Source organism: Symphodus melops (genome assembly GCF_947650265.1).
Source record: "Symphodus melops genome assembly, chromosome: 13".
NCBI lineage: Eukaryota > Metazoa > Chordata > Actinopteri > Labriformes > Labridae > Symphodus > Symphodus melops.
The window spans coordinates 17,035,000-17,057,364 of NC_136703.1; the positions used below are offsets into that span (position 1 = coordinate 17,035,000).

General features: G+C 41.1%; 1 protein-coding gene across 6 annotated transcripts in view; it reads right to left on the minus strand.

Annotated features, from left to right (window-relative positions):
• iqsec1a (IQ motif and Sec7 domain ArfGEF 1a) overlaps positions 1-22,365 on the minus strand; it is an 81,086-nt gene that overhangs the window by 21,804 nt on the left and 36,917 nt on the right. The window contains exon 1 of one of the 6 annotated variants that reach the window (XM_079359197.1): positions 18,902-21,054. The exons of 3 other annotated variants lie outside the window; for them this stretch is intronic. In XM_079359197.1, coding sequence (XP_079215323.1) covers positions 18,902-18,978 — 77 coding nt within the window. In that variant the 5' untranslated portion in view covers positions 18,979-21,054. Of the gene's footprint in view, positions 1-9,934; positions 10,059-16,414; positions 17,380-18,901; positions 21,055-22,365 lie in introns of those variants that run through there. 2 more of the 6 variants (XM_079359198.1, XM_079359201.1) reach the window with 2 other exon arrangements.

Genomic DNA, 22,365 nt, shown 5'->3' on the forward strand with positions numbered 1-22,365 from the left:
TGCAGTGTCTGACTCAGGCAGAAGGATTATGTGCAGACAGTGAACAGACTAACCGGTTGACTGATCTATTTCGGTGTGAGACCTTGGCCTTGCAGTCTGAGGACTACAGCTGCCTTTTGGAGCCACAGATACTGAACTCAACTTACCGATCTGACCAATCATGCTATCCCAGACTTGGGGGGGGGGGGGGGGGGGGTGCATGATATATTTGACTTTAGCCTAAACTGCAGGCTTTGTTTTGCTGGCCAACCACAGGGAGTGGCTAAACTAGAATTTATTTGTTTGGGATATTATATGAAGCAATATTATAGACTCATTTTGAAGGCAGGCATGTGATGGTTGCATGCCTGAAGCCTAATATGGTTGTTTAAAATCAGGCTCAAGGATATCGTCAGTTAGTGTTGAAATTATATTAAAATATATAAATTCCTTACAAACTGCGCAGTAAAAGTTTGCACAAATCAAAGACTGAGAGATAATGTTTTTAAAAGTAAATGGACTTCTAAAATCATTGTTGCTTTATTCTGGTTATTCTGTTTTATTTGATCTGCTTTTTGTTTTTCTTTACCAATCTTTCAGCATTCAGAAGTTTAAATGCATAGTATATTCTTGTATGTTGAAATGACAACAGTAAAAAAAAAAAAAAAAGTTTTCACAAACTTCAGGAAACTTAAATCTGTGTAATTCTCTCCGTCTGCCTTTTTGTCTCTCTCTTCTCTTCAACTGTTATGATCCAGTCTAGTCGTTCTGTCTAGGGAAGGCCCACTCAACCTCTTGAGTCCTGGCTGCACACTGCTCTGCTCAAGAATGATGTCATTGAGAATTCCAAGCAAGAGGCCCACTCTCCGCTCATAAAACACCATTTCTTCAAGTCAATACATATGGTCTCTCTGCATTTTAGCTCCTACTCAATCTACCTCCCCCCCTTTAGTTTCTCTGCTCTCCCTTATTTTCCCTCTTCCTTCTTTTTTTTTTTTTTTTAATATAAGGAAATATACATTGCACACAGTATGGGACAAGGCCAAAGAGGCATCCGGAGGTCAGATAAACAAACTACTTTATCAGATGGATTCCCACAGATGTAGTACCTGAATACTATCACAAAAACAAAAATAGAGAATGAAAAAAGACAGAGCAGAGATAGAGACATCAAAGGAAACGGCGGGGGAAAGTGATTGCATCCTGGAAACTTGGTCACAAGATTTTGGCGCTCCACGCTCAGTCTACATGACATCATGCACCGTTTTTCATTATCTGCATATTGCTAGATGCTGGGCGCCTGAGTCTCGCGCTAAGAAATGGAAAAATAAAAAATAAAACTCAGCCCCTGCCTGGTCTGGAAACAATTAGAATGGGCTGATGTCATAGGTTGATACAACAGCATACTAAATGAGATGTAGCTTTGTGAACACAAGGGGCTTTGTATTGGAGGGAAAAAGAAACACATTTCTTGGGAACAAAGATATTTTGCACATAAGAAGGATCTGGCAGCAAAAATATAAATAGACCTGAAAAAAGAGTAATTAAAGGATATGCTCCCTTTGCTCATCACATCTTGGCAGCAAAGCTGCAAGCAGATGTGTTGCCTGTGGGATCCAATGGCAGTGATCAAAGTTAATCAGTGAAAAGTGATTCCTGCGAGGCTTTTCTTTTTTGTACTACATGACATCAGTCAAACATCATTGAGTAATCTTAATAGAAACTATCTGTAGTCAGAACACAAACTGGAGGAGTAACTAACGACAGACTACTTTCTTTTACAGCATCTACATTTTTTTGTACAAGTGAAGGATCCATGAAATATTCTGTCCCTACAGTTAAGTGTGTCCATACATTTTTTTATAGCTTTTTTATATGACTGACTTTAAAGTATTAAGTTTGAGAAACCTGCTTAAAATATTTAATTCTTGGTCAGGACTGAAGGCCGTTATTTCGGCAAATATATATATATTTTTTTATCTTGTGGTGGAGACTTAGATGAAAAGATTGTTACCTTTCTAATGTCCACTGTCTTGAAGAAAGGTTTAATAGCTAATGTTAGCAAAAAGGATTGACAGCTTCCCATTAAAAACAGTCAGACAAGAGGTGGTCAAGCACAAAAATCCAAATCAAAAACCTAAGCACTTGATTGTAAATTGTAGTTTGAAAAACTTGAGTTGCTTTGAGCAAAGCTAACTATTCTCCTCTGTTTCCAGTCTTTAGCTTCTTTAAGCTAACCATCTGTTGGCTATAGCCTCACATGAAAAGTAGAGACATGATATAAGTTGAGGCAATGGATAATTAGAGATCTATGTCTCATTTCTGTAGTTTAAGACTGATTTTATTTAGTAAATATGCCTAAGACAGCTTTTGTTGAAAGAAAATCAACCATTTAGAAAGGTATAGGCTTTATAATTCTATAGTTTTAAACATTAATTGTTTAAGCAACTTGGCTGTAGCTAGAACATACAATTTTCTGTCTTTTCAAGGAGGAGTTTTATCATCAATTTTAAATGTTTGTGTGGGTTTACTTTGGTTTCCACTCATATAACACAGACAAACAAGTCAGGTTTGGTGCAGCCCTAATTTTGCCCAAAAGATGCGAATGTGGGCTTCAGGTGACTGGGCAATGACTGAGTGGGCAGAATAAATGCATTAAACTGGTTATCAAGTTAACCTTCCCTTTAGAAGCCAAACACATGTTTATGCACTTGTTTCTGTCTAGGCAGTTTGGCAAAACATATACATTTGATGCAAGTCAATGATGGCAAATACAGGCTTTTCAAGCTGTACTTTCTTTGATTGCAAGCATATGCTCTCTCTCTCTCTTTCTCTCTCTCTCTCTCTCTCTCTCTCTCTCTCTCTCTCTCCTTATAAGAAGTTGGATAGAGGCCACCTTTTATGTGTTGTTAGTAGACTGCTATATTAGTCCATATATAAAAAATTCCTTTCACTTTCCAGTAGTTGAAAACCTAGCTCTTCTTGATCGCCCTACCCCAGCACAGAAACGCTGTACGGCACTGTTCTTCCTTGCTATAAATAAACCCATGTGAGGTGACACACTCTGGTAAACACTGCTGCGAGGCAGACGAACAATGCTCTGAGAAACAAAGAGGAAGAATGCACATGAATACAACAACTGCCACTGAATGCACTGCTGATTTCTTTTCATTATCTGCTCCATTGTGGCAGATCGATGCATGTGCAGCGCTTTTCAATGACACGGTGACATTCTGAGGTCAGTTGAAAGACAGTGTAAGACTGGTGTCTGCAGAAGTGTTAAAACCAGCCATGATTGTAAATGTGATAAAGGCCACTGTGAGTATAAATACCCATGGTTGGCTTGGCATGATTGACAGAAACTAACAAAACAGGCCTGAGACCAATTCCAGTGCGCTGTCAGAGTGACAGTGCCACCTGCTGGTTACAAATGGAACTACACACTCACTTAAATAAGTATGCCCTGGGGAAGACATGGCCGTGATGTCATTAGAACGGTTGAAGTAAGATGTGTTTGTCACAGTTGCCACTCAGAAGGGTGGCTGAGGCACGAAGGTTAAAAAAAGACCAGCCTTTTCTTGTTCACATGGCGGGGATGTTTGAGGTTAGCGGTGCAATAATCTATTTAAGGCAGAAGCAGACTCACACCTGTCAAGCCACACATGGTGATACACTGCATATATTGTACGTAAGTGTGTAGGCTATGGCACAGAAAAGATAGATGATCATCCTGTACTCCCAACTGTTTCATGATGCTGGATGTATTTAGCAAAAAGACTCTTTGCACTGGCATATTTGTCAATTTTATCTGGATATTAACTATCAGGCAATTCTCAACACAAAACATTGTAAGAATGCAAGTTCAGTCTGCATCGCAAGCAAACGTACCTTTACTCTTACAATTTTTCCAATCACTGAACAAATATAATAAGCATGCTAATTCAAAAACAATAAAATGCAACGAAATACACATTACTCCAAAATAGTTCCTCTGTTTTTAAAGCCCCATGACCTTCACTGTAGAGTTTTTTCCCTGTCTAACAGCCCTTTTTTAGCAATCATTCATCAGAGAGACTCTGAGCTGTGTCACATCAGCCAAAACCATTTAAGATCACGGTCTCTCTGCTGTCCTGTTTCCAAAGCTGGTTTCAAGGAGCCATGCATCAGTTTAATCTCAGAGAAAATGTATTTTCCCTTGACGCAAACCAGACATTTCTGAAAATAATACCTGTGCTTGTGTGTTTGTGTGTGTGAACATGTGTGAACATGTGTGTGCGTGTGAATCTGGCAAAGCTATCAATTTGGAGCCGTGGGCTTAATGACGTGACTGAACTGTGTAAATTGACTGCAGGGTTTACATGATAATTGCTGTTTCAATCAGATCTCATTCATTGGCGCCTGCATCAGTGCTCAGATAAACAGCTGATGCTCATGTTGTGTTGCTCCATCATTTAAATCACTCACAAGATTTCATTAGCAGTCAAGCATGAAATAATTGTATGCTTTAGAGGGCTGATTGCGGTATGAATGAGTGTATGGTAGTACCTTAGCTGACACACACAGGGTTTTGAACGGATGTTTGCTCATTTGAAGTTGTGATTCTGAATTACATACTGATGCATACTTTTCAGTACAATAGCCGCGCATCCTGCTACATTGATGCTGACACAGATAAAGGAACAACGTTAAAAAGAAAACAGATAAGGAGAGGAAATACAGATGAAAAAGTCTACATTAATGTAATACTCAGACTGCAAAGGTTTATATCCCACCACTATCTACCTCTCTCAGCTGTCTGATCAGAGAGTGTCTTATGCGTGTCTTATGTTCAGCTCTTAGCTCCACAGCCAGGACTTCACAGGCCTGCTGTCTCACTTCGTTACCCATCCCTGGCAAAGTCCAATCTGCCACTGTGGCGTCCGAGGCCCACGGCTCAAACACTGCAGCTATTGAGCCCTGAGCAGCTCCTCCATCTACGCTGGCACAGCCTATTGTTTGTGTTGGCGATTCTTATAAAGACAGCCTTTCTCATTTCTGTTCCACCACGCTTTTCCAGCCTTTGATTAGGGGGAAAACACAGCAACCGAACAACACGGGGTTGAGCCTGTGACCGATGGTGTGTCTGTCAGTATGTCACATTCTGCCAAAAGATATTTGTTGTTTTCTTGTTGGCAACCGCAAACCAAAGTCATAACCTAAACGCTCATAAAATGTTTTCATTTAGATTCCTCCGCTTGAACCTGAAAGAATAAAACATAATTTATTTTTAATGGCCCTCATTAGGCTGACAAGGATTTATACATTCAGGAAACATAATGTTATTTTAGGAGAAAGTGCCTGAAAATGGAGGAGTGAATACAGATGGAGATGGGGCAAAAGCTGCTATAAATATACAGTATGTTGTTCCACTATTATTCTTATTCTTTATTCACCTTAAGGTAGGACACAGAAGTATAAGCCACATTAGAGCCCTCCCTGTAATGATAAAATCCATTTAGAGCCATGTAAACCATGCAGGCTATAGATTATACTACAAATGCTAACAGCATGAAGTATGACAACTTTTACTGTAAGTATCCAAAAGACAAAAGGGTTTGTAAATGACTAAAGTCAGTAACTTAGTGAAACTGCTGCGTCAGGATCCCATTTGTCAAAGGAAATCCTGAAAGTTTTTCTCTTATCTTTGTCAAAAAAAAACAAAAAAACTCTGCACATCCAAGCAGAAAAAAAACTCCACTCCAGAGCAGGCCTTTAAAATAAAGGGTAGAAAACTCAGATGATCAGTTTACATGTAATGAGAGCCAGCGGCCAAAAAAACAAAAAACAAAAAAACAACCTGATCAGACATATTGAAATATTCATTGGCTGCCAGAACTGAAAGCACATCAACAATGCAAGTGGAATTAAAAAAAGAAATAATTAATGAATCTATCGCTCTTGATTATGTCTACACTTGACATGCGTGTCAGGGTGTTGGCAGGGATGAAAAGGAGCCAAATGCAGCTTAAAGAAAGAAGAAAATGATGTAGGAAAAAAAGATTAGCTATTGGTTATTCTTTTTTCTACAACCAGGAAGCAATCAATCACAGAACAAATGCTCTGAGATAAAGCAGCCATCCTAGATCTGTGTTCCTTTTTGTTCAGAAATGTAAAAAAAAAAAAAAGGAAGCAGAGGAAACCTTTTGTGCTGAGAAGTGGATTCATGTTGACATATTCCAGTGGAACAAGATATCCTGAGTGTGCAAGTTCCATTCATACCACGTTTCCACAAGACCTGGTGGCTGCAAGTCAGCAAGTCTTTCATTTCAACAGTCATGCAGGCCGGGATATGAAATGAAACATGGCTCTACACAGCGACAGAGATGTTCTGAGAATAACAAGCAGACTCAAATTCATGATAAAAAAAAAAACCCCTGGAGGACGGTTGCACAGAAGCACGTTTATTGTTTCATTTCTCTCAATACCTCTGTGACCTCTACTTGGAACAGCGAGGGCCATGTAGATTAATTCTCCATCTCCATGACAAACTACCTGACAGTGGCTAATGTTGTTTATTCACACACAACCACAGCTCATTGGACGCTTTCGAGCATGCATGGGATCCCAGTAACGACACAATATCTTCAGAGACGAGCACATTTCATACATCAACATTAAAACAAAGCCTGTAGCAATCCCAGCCTGCACCAAAAAAATAAACAAAGACACATTCCTGTCATTACAGAAGAATGGATTTCAAATGTGGAGTAAATCTATCTGCTACCTTGGCTGTATCCTTGGAGGTTTGATGTACGCCCCATAAAGCTTACAGTTTTATTGACTGAAGGAGAGGACCAGGTCTCTGCAGGCTGCAGGGTAAAATTGATCTGCAGACCCTCAATTACTTATATGAGGCCCTCGTCTCTGCCTGAAGAATGTGGTTAACAAACTGGTCTTTGATGCGAATTATTTGTTTTAAAATAAGTGTATGAAAATGTCTGTTCTTTTGAAAAGATTTCACTCTCAAGATACCAAAAGCACTGCACATTCATACTTCTGGCTTTTCTTTTACAAGCCTCACTTATTCTTTGTTTTCCACGATTCACTCGCCTGAATAAACCGCTTTGGACTTATTCATGGAAATGGAAGACACAGGATGTTTTTCTGCCTCCTTGTGCTGCAGGCAGGAGACTGATGTGTTTTTACTTCTTGATTGAATATGGACGGTCCTAATTCACATTAATCAACCTCGGGTGTCAATCAAACACAGTGGGCTGCATTAGAGGTGAACAATTCTTACATCCTCATGGTAATCTATGACTGACATTAAAACCAACTTGGCCATATGAGAATGTTGCCTCTTTTGGCGGAGTCTATTTCCTGAAGGTGTCTCGACAGAAAAGTTGCAGTTTGAATTCTGGAAAGTTCTGTGAATCTTTTGTATATAGTAAATACTGCTGTTGATCTGTCCCTTTTCAGATTGTTCCCTTTTTTCCCGCATCAGCAGTTTTTATCCCCAAACTTGAAGAGAGTGTAGGAAAGGGTTAGAGTAATAAGAAACATCAGCAGAAAGTAGCGAGTATTATTTAAATTTCGGTTTGATGGAACAATTTCACACACTATTTCTGACTGCAGCTAATAGCTAACCATGATTGAAATCCAGTAACTGGTTACATTGTCAATGCTGTTGAAATGGTAAAATAAACCAGATTTGTTAAACTCAGATATCAAATCATTTCTTAAAACTTCAAACACTCAGAGGACCTCCGAGCCAATCAGCATGCAGGACTGACCGAATGTTACATATCTCTGCATCGAGGATTTAAACACAATCTTTGACCGGAAGTTTTAAAACAAACTGTAACTAACTGGATTGTCTTAAGCTGCTAAATGCTCATCAGTGTTCATCAACTACTCACCACTTTACCTGTCTGGAGGTTAACCCTCGGCTGATGGTTACTGGGGTTTTATAACGAAAACAACGTTGACAAGAACAATGGAAGTAAATACATTTTCAGGCTATAATAAACATCTATAGAGCTCTACTCAGGTGACCTGTGGGTTCATCACTTCAGGCAAACCCTCTCACACTGAAGTAGTGTAGGCATCTGTTGTCAACATGAAATGGACCCAGTTATTCAGTTTTGTGGCTTACAAAACGGAAAAACTAATAATTCACTTTCATAGATTTGAAACCTTAAAGTTTTGGAAAGCGTGTTCTACAGATCATATTAGATCCAGATGTACTGAAACATTTTGGTCCTCTTACCCATCTGCAGCTGAAACCTGCCTATAAAAGCATACCTGGAATCTGTATATATATATATGTAAATATACATTCAATGACAAAAACCAGTTGGGCTTTGTCAACCATTTAGATAAAGTCCAATCCCTTTTGTCTCCTCTGTCAGCAAGGTAAATTAAGCTTAAACCTTTAACAACTTAATTGTGCAGCGTACTTTAAAGTATTTGGAGTGACAGCTGGGAGGAGCAGTTTAAGTGAAAGGAACATGTTGAGTCAGCAACACGGCGACATCCTCAAACCAAACCCTGATAACAGGATGAGATCTGTGTCCTTTCATAATCCCTTCCATGTCTTTTTCACTTTTTCCACAGAATAATGAGCACACCAAAATAAGCTGGTTCACCGCTTTTTATGATCACTTAGCATCTAATGATGAAACTTCAAGGATTTTTGTGTAATAAAAAACCTACTGAGATTGGAAGCTGCTAGCAATGGTCCTAACTACCCCTAAGGGGAATTCTGCCTTTTATATGCTGAAAGGCAAAATGTATCTGAGCAACTTTCTGCTCCACTACAACAAGCTAACAACACAAGTGACTGGGTGGGAAGTAAACACAGCAGAGGGGAAGGGGAGATGGGCTGGTGGTGATAGAAATGTACCAAGAGAAAGGGGTCGAAATGCACGTGATGAAGACAAAGAGGAGGGGAGGTGAAGAAAACGCAGCATGCATGCGTGGAGTACAGTGCAGCTCTGTTTTCTCATGTGTTGCATGACTGATGAGGGAGAAACGGCCTCACGCTCTTTGCATCTAATAGGCTTTAATGATGTCCTCGCTAAGCCATATCTTCTGTTAACAGGTCTAATGAGAGCAGGTCCGGATGGAGAGCTCCCTTAGAGAACAATTGGAGAAAAACAGACCAGCAGAGGTCCTGCTATACTGTAGGTTTTATTGAGAAGATGTCAACAGGATGGTTGACGTGAGCAGGACAATCAGCAGGAATGCGAGTCGGAAAGATGATTGGATGGAAATGGGGGTGGGGTCCTTGGCCACATAAGAGGCACAGAATAAGAGAGAAGCTGGCGGCTTCAGGACCAAAGAAACCACCTGTTGGATTTCTGTGGTTTGCACTTTCAGATGAAGACGATGTTTTGACACAAAAACACAAGCAACTCTCCCTCCCTCCTGCACTGTGGAGCAGTGTGAGTGTGACATCAGGCATTGGCACCCCTGAGTACGAGCATCAACTGCTCGATGGCACACACATTGCTGATCTTTTAATCTATACATCTCTTGCATAGAGCTGCAACTGACTGTTTCTGTCATCGTTGGCTAATCAGTTATTTATTTACAAGATCAATTTAGTTGGAACGGCAAAAAAAAAAAGTTGCCAATTACTATTCCCAAGAGCCCAAGACGACATCTTAAAGGGTTTGTTATATCAAACCAACTGTCTAAAGTCAAAAAGATATTCATTTAACAGTGATATAAAATGAGAATAATGACAATAAACACATTTATTGAGCTGAAAACAAAACTGTTCTAAATGTAACCTTTATAAATTACATATAGTATCAAAGATAATCCCCTACAGTGTCTGACAACGCATACAGCTGCTTTCTCTGCATCAAAATCTATACACACCTGCACCTCACAGCCGGAGAGATCTCACACACACACACACACACACACACACACACACACACACACCTAGAGAGTCGAGCCCACCTACCTCCACACATCTGTCTCCTCGTTGTTCTTACAGTATGAAACAAGAACTGAGGCTGTGATGACGAAATGCTGCTTCTCCTCACTCAGTGGTAAGGTGACCAAGCTTAGCGGAAATCTACGCAAACTCTGGCAGGCAGCTCAAACCGGGAACAATTCCATCTGACTGATTTACTCTCCTCTAATCAGCACATTCTCCTAAACGTCAATGAAAAGAGGAGGATCTTGTCACACAGCGCTCCCCCCCCCCCTTGCCTCCCTCAGCTGTGCGCTTAACAGCCGCGCTCTTTCTTTGAATCTCTCCCTTTTCTCCCGTCTGTCCGAGTCTCTCCTTCTCCACCATCAGCTGTCCTCTCACACCCCCTCAAACATGCTCCCACTCCAGTCTGTGTTCATTTATTCAGCTGCTGTGCTGATGTCTAGGGTTCAGTGGGGACACGTTTGGATTCTGCATGTTACAGCTCTGCAAGGTCACAGATTTATGTCTCCCCCCCCCTTTTCTCTCTCTCTCTCTCTCTCAGGACACATGGTGGTGCCAGAGGGGAAATCTGAGCTCTCTACCATGTTACCTCCTCAGACAGGCAGAGCAAATATCCAAAAAAAGGTTGTTAGATAACTATTCATCAAACAATCTCTATGATACTAAAGAGAGATACTTTTAGAAAGTTTGATTCAGATATAGAGGAATTACCTACTAGAAATTCACAAACAACAATTTTGTAGCGTGCACTTCAGTTTTTATAAATAAAAAGACGACTATAAGTAAGACGCTTTTAGTCTTTATGGCCATTGCTGTTTGAGGCGAATTATTCAGGACAGTTATTGCAGATATGCAAGTCATTCTATTAACGGACCTTTCCTTCTCTGTATCATCATTATCATAATCAGGAATGTTAAGTCAAACTTGGCAATATCAGTGGCATCTATCTGGGAGAGCAGCCAGAGAAGCAGACTACGAGGCTGCAGCAGCCTCTGTGGGACTCCAGACACGGTGAGAGCCCCCATCTGCCTCCATTTGTCTTCTCTCCACTCACTGAGGGCTCACCGCTCAACTTAAGGGCCGCTCATTTATCCGACTAAAAAAAACGTCTCCTATTGTTTAATTACTTAGCTTTCTCCCTTGACTTCTTCTTCTCAGCAGAAATCCTGAATCACTCTTATGCGTAGACACAACTTTGCCGGGTAACTTTGTCTGTTTCTCTCTGATAAAAGCAGTCAGAGGCAGAGACTATCCACACAGTGGGAGGGAGATTAACATAAGACCAATATCAAGTAGTCACAGGAGATTTTCTCAGACCTTGAGGCTGTTCTGCGTCCTGACGTGTCTCCACCAACAGATGGAGCTAGTGTACAGTGAACCACGGAGGCTTATGAAGGGTTTAGAGATATATGAATGATCAAAAGACTCCCACCCTTCTTTATCAAGAGGGCAGAAGCAAGCTGATATAAAGTGGAGCAGCAGTGGGAGGGTGACTTTAAAAGGGTGAAAGCTAGCAGGGAAAAGGAGGTAGAGAAGAACTATGGATGGATAGATGGAGTTCTGTGGTCCCCGTTGGAGCTCCTTTTAGCTGCCGGGGGACATCTATAGTCTGTGTGAGGAGACACATTTCATCTATTTGTCTCATGACTCCTCAATTCCAGGCTTGAGTGGTCCTTATTGTAAAAGGAACTAGCAGTCTGTGTTACAAACTCTGACACCTACACACGTTCCCACTATAATTTTATTAATAAGGACGATACTGATTTATATCAGTAATTCATCTGCTGTGTACTGCTGATTTATTTGGACATGTTAATGCAACATTACAAAATAAATACAAGCAGATACATCTGTGTGGAATGAATGAACTCTGAGGGAATCCTGAGTGGTACACACATACACACACTGCGTCTCTGCGGACACTGCCTCATAGATTGAAAACAGGATTTATCACAATTGCATGCACGTGCACAGATCTGAGGCCGGTTGTCAAGGCAACAGCTAAGGGCGACACAATTTGCGTCTGATGAATAGTCTAAAAAGACATAGATGTCTGTGTTTATTTGTTTGTGTGTGTGTGGTGAGGCATGCAGAGACACACACACAGCTCAAAGCAATTAGTCTAATCAGTATAAACCTTTAATGATTGTTTGCATTTCGAGCCTCTCTGCCAGCATGCTTATTTCACACAGAACATGCGCTAATTCATCAAATCTTAGTCCCACACAATGCATGCGAAACAATCTCTGATCATGATCTAATATCACTTTGTGGGGCTTTTAATCCAGCTTAATTTATAGAACTGCAGAGGATTCAGAGGATGCGTATCCCCTTTCCCAGCTGTGCTACAACTGATTCATGTGCTTATGATACTACCGTTGAGAGTTTTGGACAGTAATGTTCTAATATTCAGTCATCTGCCCAGAGCTGTGTTTATCCTTTTATTCTCAGGTACCACACTGTTTCATACAGTAAATGTTCTCTCTCTCTCTCTCTCTCTCTCCCTCCCTCCTGACGCTTATTTGTGACAGAAATCAAAACACACAGTGGATAACGAGGCTCTGCTTTGTCACAGAAAGAAGATGGTGGATAAGCAGCAACAACGCCAACATGCTGTGCAGGCTCAGTTTATTCACTCTTTCAGCTTAGTTCATTGTGCAGGTAAAGGACAGAGTGCACACACTGCACACATTCTTAACCAGGGGGGGTGTGAATGATAACGATATGAAGACCGTGCATGCAAGCTTTCTGATTCTGCAGCAGAACTTTGTTCTATTTTTGGACATCATTAGCTATTCAGTCTGCACATGCTTAAATACTTGTGTCTATCAATCACTGCACAAACTAGATCACATGCATGCATCTGAACATGTGAAAGAGTGTGCACATGGCATAAAGTCCACAAGGTGCAGAGCAGAGCTGCAGTGCAGCAGCATGAGCTCATCACTCTTTCCTCTTCTCCCCCTCCTCCTTCACTGCCCCCCCCCCCCATCCCCTCCTCTCCTCCAGCTCGCCATTACATAAGTTAATTCAGCACACACACACTCATTATTCTCCAGGCAGGCACTGTGAAGCGATGCAAAGGGATATGTCATCAAAAGTAGAACAACAGTGAAAAAAGGACAGAAAGAGACACCGGCAGTGTTCTCCTCTGAGCTTAAGAAGTCCAGCACATCATTTGACCCTGGCTGCTTTAATCTTACAGATAACTGGTGCGCGATGTCAAACATTACAGAAACATGAAAATCTTTCGAACTGTACACATCTTTATTTGTACTGTTTGCATGCAGTCTTCATCAGACAACTCTGTAAACAGTCTGAACATGAAAAGCACTCTCTCTAGAGGATGGCATTCTTCTGCATTACAGTAAACAAACTGGCATCCTCTGATGATTATCATTTAAAAAGTTGCACAGCTGAACAGGAGCAGTTTAGATGTTCTCTACAATGTTCTCTTCTATATATATAATTCTTCATACTGTTGCAACCTTGCAGCGATAAGACATAAAGACACACTGACGGTGTTCTCAGGCTTTTCTCTTATGAACAAATCACCCATTTATTTCTGTTGCAATCAAACAAAGATAATATAGAAAACTATTATATCAAAGATAATGTAAAGAGGTTAAAAAAGACAATCCTCCCACACGGTGCTCATATCCCTCTGGGAGAGACACAGAAGTAAATTATTCAGCGGCATGGACACTGACTGAAACTTAAGCATGGATTAGAAAAAACCTTTGCATATAGGGAGATTTTGAATCCAAATCAACCTCAGCACAAATGCTTATCACGCTTGTTTTCTGGTTATAGGCACTGAAAAAAAAAAAAAAATTCATAATGATGCACCCCACTGTGGCTGCATGGCAGCAGCCTAAGGATACAGGTTGTTGCACTGTAAACCTATTTTCCACTGAATAGTACACAAATACTATTTCAAACAGGTGAGCAGAAATATTGTGAAATCAGCGATGAATATGGCGTTGCATGGATCTGGTTGTCCTCGAATACCATGATTTGAACTTTTTTTTTTAATGAATTATCAACTGCTCAGAACCAAATCTGCAAGGCAAGAAAAGCCCTCGACTTTTCTGTTCTAGCTATAGCTGCATTATTAAAATGAACTGTAACAACCTCTACATGTTTCCTTCATGCTGACATTTTCTAACCAGAAAACGGCTTCCATCCGAGACACGTCTAAGCTTTTCCACCCCGGAGAGTATTTTTTTCTCTCACCACAGTGGAACTGCAAGTTTGCTTTGGCAAGTTGCTTCTTTTCCATTACATTAAAGTTCCCTTAACCCCCCTCCACCAAAAGTTAAAAAAAAAAAGTTTCAGTGTAAATAGGTAGGCTACAACATTGCTTTTCGTAAAGTTCTGTTGGAACTGTTTACCTCTTATGAAGCAGTGCGGTCCTGGCTGTTTAACATCCCCGGTCATCCAAATGAGACTTGAGCTTCCTCCGCTACTCTATCTATATCCACTATGGATGAAGAGGCACTATCTCCACAACGACACACATTAAATAAGTAATGCCCTCTGCCTACTCTCTTACAAAGAACAGGAGTCAAATTTACATTGGTGTCTACGGTGTCCCTGCTGCAGGATTCATGTCTCAGCCAGGAATCACCTAAGGTAACAAGGATAGGCTCACACATTCAACAGCTAAGCTTAACAGTGACCAATTATTTGCATTCACCCAAATTAGCTTTTTCCCATTACATATGCGCTCTTCAGGTAAGTGTAAAGAGAGAGGGTAGTAGGGGCAAACATGGAGGAGAGGAGTGTTACTTGATGAAGCCTTTTTTTTTTTTTTGTAAGTCACCCAATTGAGGTCTAATGTTCTGGCACACATGTGACTAAGCCCAATATTGAAATCCCATTGACGAAAGATATTTTTGGATTTTATTGCCTGCAGGAGTTCTTTTTTCCCATAACAAGGAAACTCAAATCAAATCCATGGTTCCAATCAAGGAAGCACTGAACATGTAGAAAACAAGAAGGAGAATAAAGTTCTAGATCACGTAATACTGTATCAAACAACTCGTTCACATAGAACTAACTTGGAACTCGTTTGATGGCTTCTTGACTGTTTACTCTGTGCTCTGAACTCCTGTTGTTGTATAGTAACATGGGATGAGTGAGTACACTGACAGGAGAACAAACGTGACTTTTGACATAAAGGAGAAATAACAGCATTGAAACTGCATTGAGCACAGATTTGCAAAAATAAAATTTCTTGCAAGAAGCTGCTTTTAAAGTAAAATTTGTCCTCCCTTTGGTCAGAAGACTTTTTGTCACTTATCACAAAGTTATGACAGAAAAAAAGGTGGTGGTTGTGAACTTATATTAAGCCTCATTAATTGTCAGTCATTGGGTGAGTGGAGTTGGGTCTAATGATCTCAGTGCCCTGCAGACTCAAGCTTATCTGGTACCAATCACAAAATTGGGATTGTGAGAGAGGAGGGGGCCATCTTTGGAATACAGCCCAACATTTTCTCAAAGGCCAAAATAACAGCAAACCTGCCTAAAAGCTTTAAACCACTCAGTTCACATACTTAACATTTAAGGAAGGGTAAAAATGAACCAAGGAGTGTCACCCACCACCAAGGAGTAACTTCCCTTTGTGATGTCATAACAGGAACATCGGCATGTTTGAGCACACATTTTCTAAAAAAGTAGGCAAAAGAGAGGAAGGGCCTTTCTCATAATTTGAGAGTAAGGACACATATCAGGGTTAGAAAAACATGGTGAAGTGTATTTTGCATAATATGTGACGTTTAATGTTTCAGCACTTGATGTTTAATTCTGCATGCCAACGTGTGTATTCTTAATTTGCATATTGTATTAGAAAGATTATGCGAAAGATGTGTTTAACCTTGAGACACTTTTGAACCTACCATCAAAACACATAAACTTATTGGTGTGCAAATAATACAAATAATAATAAATAAAATAAATCACCTAAAAAAGACCATAAGGCCGGAACTATGATTAAATAATTAATGAATTAATGAATTAATGTGCATGCGATCTTCTTTTTCATACTGCTGTTTCTGAATTGCCTTTCACCTACATACGTGATGTGCATGTAACCAATCCTTTTTTTTAAGCTCATCTTCATGTTCCTGTGCTTTTACAGAGAGACATGTGTATCTTATATGTCAGAGGACATTTGTGCTGTTCACTTCTGTGGTAGAACAAAGTTATGTGATAATACAGCTTAAGAGAAGAAAAGAATTGCCAGATTATTCTTAAGTCTTCATAATCATGTCCTTGATAAGTGGGCTGCTCTGAAAGACCTTGAAAATGTCTTTGCTATTCACTTTCTGCCCTTTTTTTCAGCTGTGATCATATATTTCCGTGGTTCTGCGAAGGAAACCACCAGGCTGGGGCATATAGACAGGAATGTTATTTGATCAGAAATATCTGCTGTGGTCAGTCTAAAAGACAACCACCACTTACACTGCAGGCCAGTCTGGGTTCCACCAGACGCTTTCCTACCTTATAGTTCGGCTGGAAATGCAGTACTTCCACATCGCATTCCATACAGCAGTGACATCACCGGAGGCTTCGGACATGCCAGAAATAAATGCACATGGCACGTAGAGGAAGTTTCAATAGAGCAAGAAAAAAAAAAAAAGCAAAATAAAAAAACAGCAACTCCCCTTAAAAGAGCTGCAAAAAGTACAGTCTGTGCTCACTCCCTGCTTGACCACAAATTACACCCCACATCCTTCACTTTCCAGAGCAAAGCCGCAGAGAAGTTCATTCTTTCGCTGCTAAAAAGTTTTTTTCGTCTGTGCCTGTTCCTGAAGTTCTCCCCAGCCCTGGTGTATGTTGGGCTCAGAGTTGCTGCTCTTGCAGTCTGCCTGATGACCAAGTAAGGTAAAGGCTGCGTACATATAGCAGAAGAAAATCATCCCTCTTCTTAACAAAAGCTCTCCACCCACAATGCTCTGTCTCCTCTCCGCTGACACCCCCTTCATTTGTCCTTTGCAATTATTCACTTTTCTGTTGCTCCCCAATAGTGATGGGCAGGGCCTGTGTTTTTGATGTTTGTTTATGTGGAAGTAAGTGAGAGAGAGAGAGAGAGAAAAAGAGAGAGAGAGAGAGAGAGAGAGAGAGAGAGAGAGAGATGGAGAGATAGAAGGAGCATGAGAGAGCTTTCAGTGTGTATGGTAATACTTGGGCTCGTGTCCAACAATCACACTGGTCTCAGTGGGAAGGCCACGCAGGAGGGAGGTTGAATCCCAGTTCAGCAGCTGGGAGAGGCTGCTTTGAGTTACGACACTGCCTGACCTTGCTTGAACAACACAGTCCTCAGTCCTCGACACGATCTGACTATGTTACGCCAAAGGCCAAGCAATGTAATGAGTTACACCCAATGACCGGGATATTCCAGTAACTCTGCGGGGTTAGACGCATAATGGGTTATTCACAATGTTTGGAAAAAATCTATAATATTCCATAATTCTGAAGACCACTGACTCACACTCGGAGATCTGCCTATATTACAAGTACAGCTGGAGGGGGGGGGGGGGGGGGGGGGGGGGGGTTCCCCCACGTCCTACATCCAAAGCAGAACTGCCAGCTCAAATCAGTGATGCCTTATTAATGTATCAAGGACATACTGTATTCTCACCTTCAGAATACTAATGCTCATGACAAACTGTGTGTTTAGATAGGTGTGAACAAATTAGCATACAGAGAGGTGACAGAAAAGCAGGTGTTTCTGGATTTCACAGAGTCTGGATCAGTGCCGCCACACCGCAGCGGGCTTCTGATTCAGACATCCAACATCTGCGTGAAGGAAACCTCTGCAAACACTGAGGATATTGCTGCAAAGGGAGAAAAACAGGACCAACAAATTGTTGAATTGTTCGGTACCTCCTGCAACACATGGGCTTTATTTACATGAAATGATATGGCATGAAGACTTGCGATAATTTGAAGTCGAAATTGCAGCCTGATGTGGGATTAACGACAATTTGACATTTGGCGGATTGAGCTGAAAGTGAAGTACAAGACCACCCATGGTCCATCCATGTCTGTCTTGTCTTTAGATCCTCAACACATAGTGGCGTGCAAACGAGATAAATGTGCACCTCAATTTGAGGCTTGTAAATGTATGGAATGTGGAGCGTCTCTTATGCATGTGTGTGGAGATAAAAAAAACATGAGAGGTTTCAGAGCAGCAGGGGGATGGGGTGAGTAATTCATACAGTGTGGGAGAAGAGTGTGCACCTTTTTCACATACCTGGAAGCTGCGAAAAAAACATACGTCAGTGATAAAACCTCTGATTTGCGGCATTCAAAGACAGGGAATGATTATTTTAAAGCTATTAGCCTCGTACAACCTCTGATTGAACACAGTGATACAGGGTTTTTTTTGACCCAAAAGACATTAAATAAAAAATAACGATATGATTGACACGTTGTGGTGACAGAAGAATAAATCCCCAGACACATTATAGTGTCATTACAAATGGATTGCTTTGCTTCAGCACTGAGCTGAGGATGGCGCAGTGGGGGAAAGGTGAATGAGGAGAGGTCCCGGTGGGACACAGGGATGAATGAATTCAGTGAGAGCCGGCTCCTCTCGTTCTCCGCTGCAGCGCCAACGCTAAACAGACAACCGACACAAACAAGATCACTCTAAGTGCCAAGTTACTTAACCATGTGCTTCGACAAAATAACAGTCGTAACCTGTTTCGCCCAGAGAAATCGATAGTGGTTCAGCCAGAGTAATGTCTCCCTGAGTCAGCCTGTGTGTCAGCGTGCAACAGTTTCTCTATCAATCAGACGTGCTTGATCGAATACATTTACAGTGTCTAAAAACAAATCATTGATTTGACTAAATTTGAAGGAGCGTTTCACACGGGAGGGCAACATCAACAAGCGTGCAGAGTTGTGATTATTGTCCAAAAAGACGTAGCACAAGAAATGATCCAACCCAAACATTGCTAAAGCGGCCATTTTTAAACCTACCTTTTGTAAAAGTTGTTGTGCGGATGCAGACACAGCACATGCCAGTAATCCAGGCAAAACGCTTTGAACTTCCACATCCTCACTTCAGGTAATCAACAGGGTGAGATAGCCGCGTCGGATGTTAGAACATCAAAAGGCACCATGGCAACAAACGGACAGGACCCTGCTTATTTCTGCAACCCAGACAGAGACGTTGAATCCGTCCTGAGTGGTTTTAAACGGCACAGAACAACCTCAGTCATCATTAAGCAGACTTTCAGGGTCTCTCTACGAGCTGGATTTGGACCCAGTTTTACAGCCAAAGGATCCACATGCGACAACAAGCTCGATTTAGGCTGCTTCAGCTCTGTTTTAGCTCCTATCCAGGTCAGTCCGTCTGTCCTCTGTGCTGGTCTCTAAACACAGTGCGTCAGCCCGGGATCCTCTGAGACATCATGGTTACAGCCGGAGCTCTGCACCGCTTCAGCAGGCACAGGTACAGGAATGTGTGGGAGCGCAAATAGGAGGGGGGAATCCTCACGAACTCCCTCACTGAAGATCATCAACAGTCTCCTCTTCAGCCTCCTCCTCTCCCGTCGCCTCTCCTCCTCTGCTGCAACACCAAACTTTCTAACGAGGCGAGAGACAAGAAGACAGCGTGGCTCCTTCCTTTGCTATCCCTCTCCTCCTTTTCTCCCCTCCTTCTCTCTCCTCCTCCTCCTCCTCCTCCTATCTCTGTCCCCTTCTCCTTCACTTCTCTCCTCTCCGTCTCTCTCGCTGTCTTACAGCTGCTGCCATCCACACAGGACCTCCCAGAAATGTGCCGATTCTGGTTGCTGGGCAACACTACCGTACTACTGAAGCTTCAAACGGGAGCCCTGCAGAGTGGCCTGTGATTGGTCAGTTATACAGCTAGGGAAGGTAGTGCTGTGATCTTGTATGACCACATGAGTTTACACACAAGCATTGTTAAAATAAACATGAGCTTCAAGTGCTCTCATATTTATGTCAGCGTCTCTTAAAGGGAAGGGATTTCTTTTTTTTTGCTTTATTTGACTCATCAAGGTCAGGGAGGCAGAACAGAAAACACAATTGCTGCTGAATTGCTTGAGCAAATGTTCAGTTATGGTCAATGGAGTGATTCATGAAGTGAATTAAATTGTAAGCCTGAGAGATGAATGGTGCAATAGCAGAATAAACATGGATGAAATTGCATTTCTGTGGAAGCCAGCGTGTTAAAAATGGATCAAAGAAGTTTGTGTCTTCATTAGAAGTATGTGTGAATGTGCGGCAGCGCTCAGGAGGACTATAATAAGACTGAGACACATAAAAAGTTGCTCTCTTTTTTTCTTGCCAGGTTTTTTTATTTATTTATTTAAACACAAGAACAGTGCTGTTCTTTCTTTTTTTGTTGTTGTTGCCTGAGATGGAGTGCCATGCTGCAGTGCCACCCGGTCCTGACAGTCATGGGAAAGGGGTGTGGAGGGGCCTCTCATCAATATTCAACCACTGTCAGCATCCTCACACACACAAACAAACTGGAGAGATAAACGCATATTTCCAAAGACAAACACAGGGGCAAGTCCACACACACAAACACACAAATATTTAAGATCTTTTCATGTCAGTCAATATTTAGAGAACGTCACTAATTTGGTTGTTAGATCTGTTCTGATCTCACTGCTCTATTCGTACGCACACACACGCACACACACAAACCTCCTGGCACAATATGGGCTTTCTCTGTTTATCCAAGGCGATACATAGGGTGACCAGAGCTGGACAAAGGCTATACTGAGAGCCCGTGAGAAGAGCAGAACGAGACACTGAGGAATGAATTAATCTACACACCATTCCTCAGCCCTTTGTCACAATCCAGGCCTCCTTATTTAAATCCATGTCACAGAAAATGACCACACAGTTATCTCAGCTTGCCCCAATTGAAACAGCCTTCAGTGGGTGAACATCCCACATTCTCTCTACATACCAAGCGTGATATTCTTCCTTCCTGTTAAATTCTGCACTTGATCTTAAAATAGATTGTAATAGATGTGTATTGCCATATTGCCACAGCTACAGGACAGCAATGTTACATAGAGTGTGTTTGTGTTGCTCTAATAGTTGGCTTAATTCAATGTAAAAAATAGTGGGGAAAAAGAGAAATTTATTAAATAAAAATGGTACACAAATACACAACTAGTATGTACTTGAAAAATGCTGGCTTTTGAAGACTAAAAGGAGAATACAACTATAAAAAAATAAATGTTTTGAACATATATTACTGCACATGTAAAACTAAGCCAACAAAAGGGTTACCATTGAATTTGAAAGGTAAAGCATATTAGAGCAGATTATTGGAAAATATCAGGTATTATGGACTATTAATGTAGATCTAATAATGTAGCGAGCTAGGCAAGTGGGATATGATGCAAAAATAATGGCAGATCATTTTCACTTCCCTGATAAAAGCCTTAAACTCAGACATTGGCCGCAGCTTCAAAACAAAATGTGTGATGCTACGCCCAGGATTTTTCTTTTTTAATACTCTTTATTATCTTTACTTGGCTGTATGCACCTTTGGAATACACGTCAACATTAACTATGGTTTGTTTGTTTGTTTGTTTGTAACCTAGAACTGCAAAACTACTTTCAATTTCATTTTTATAATGTTGTGAGGGTTGTTCATAAACGCATCAGAAATGTTTAAATATATTGCGAAAAAAAATACAAATCGTTTCATATGAAAACAAGCAAGTCTTTCTCACTTGAAATGTGTAGATTTCACCTGTTAGGTGGAGGCCTGTGTAAGCCATGCATCCATACCTGAGGTCACATCTGAGGCAGTCTGATGAAGCTCAAGTTAGCTGTCAGCTACCCTTCAAATTTCCACAAGTAGGCACACCCATCTATCTACAGGGGGAAGCTAATCTCTAAAGTGTGATGTAAGAATGTGCCTTTCTTTCACTTTAGCATCACCAACTTCCAACATTAGCTAGAATATTTCCACACAAATCCAATACAGTGTCTGAGAAGTTAAAAGCTTGGTGTCTGCACTTAAAAAATATTTAACTGAAAGCACATTACGGCTGTGGCTCATCCTGATGATAAACTCATGTGGTTGGTGTCAGACGTAGAACCCTTTTAGCTCTCCCTTTCTGATTCATGTGAAGTTTCCTCTCGTGGTGAATGTGGGGAGAATCCCCCACTGTTTCTGTTAGCAGAACATACCAGAGAGTCTGTCAGAGGAAAAGAAGAGCAATTACTGCAGCACTAACTAAAACACAACACACATGGTTTAGATTTGAGCTCACGTGACAGGTTTTTTTATTTGTTTTTGGAGGATGAAGAGCTGAGAGAGAATTTGCATTGCCTCTTTCCACAGCTGAGTTTTGCAAGCTTTCTGTTCCGTCATAATTTTAACCATTCGACAGGACTGCTGTGCATCCCATCATCAATTACAACCATCTTTTTTTTCCATATGTAAA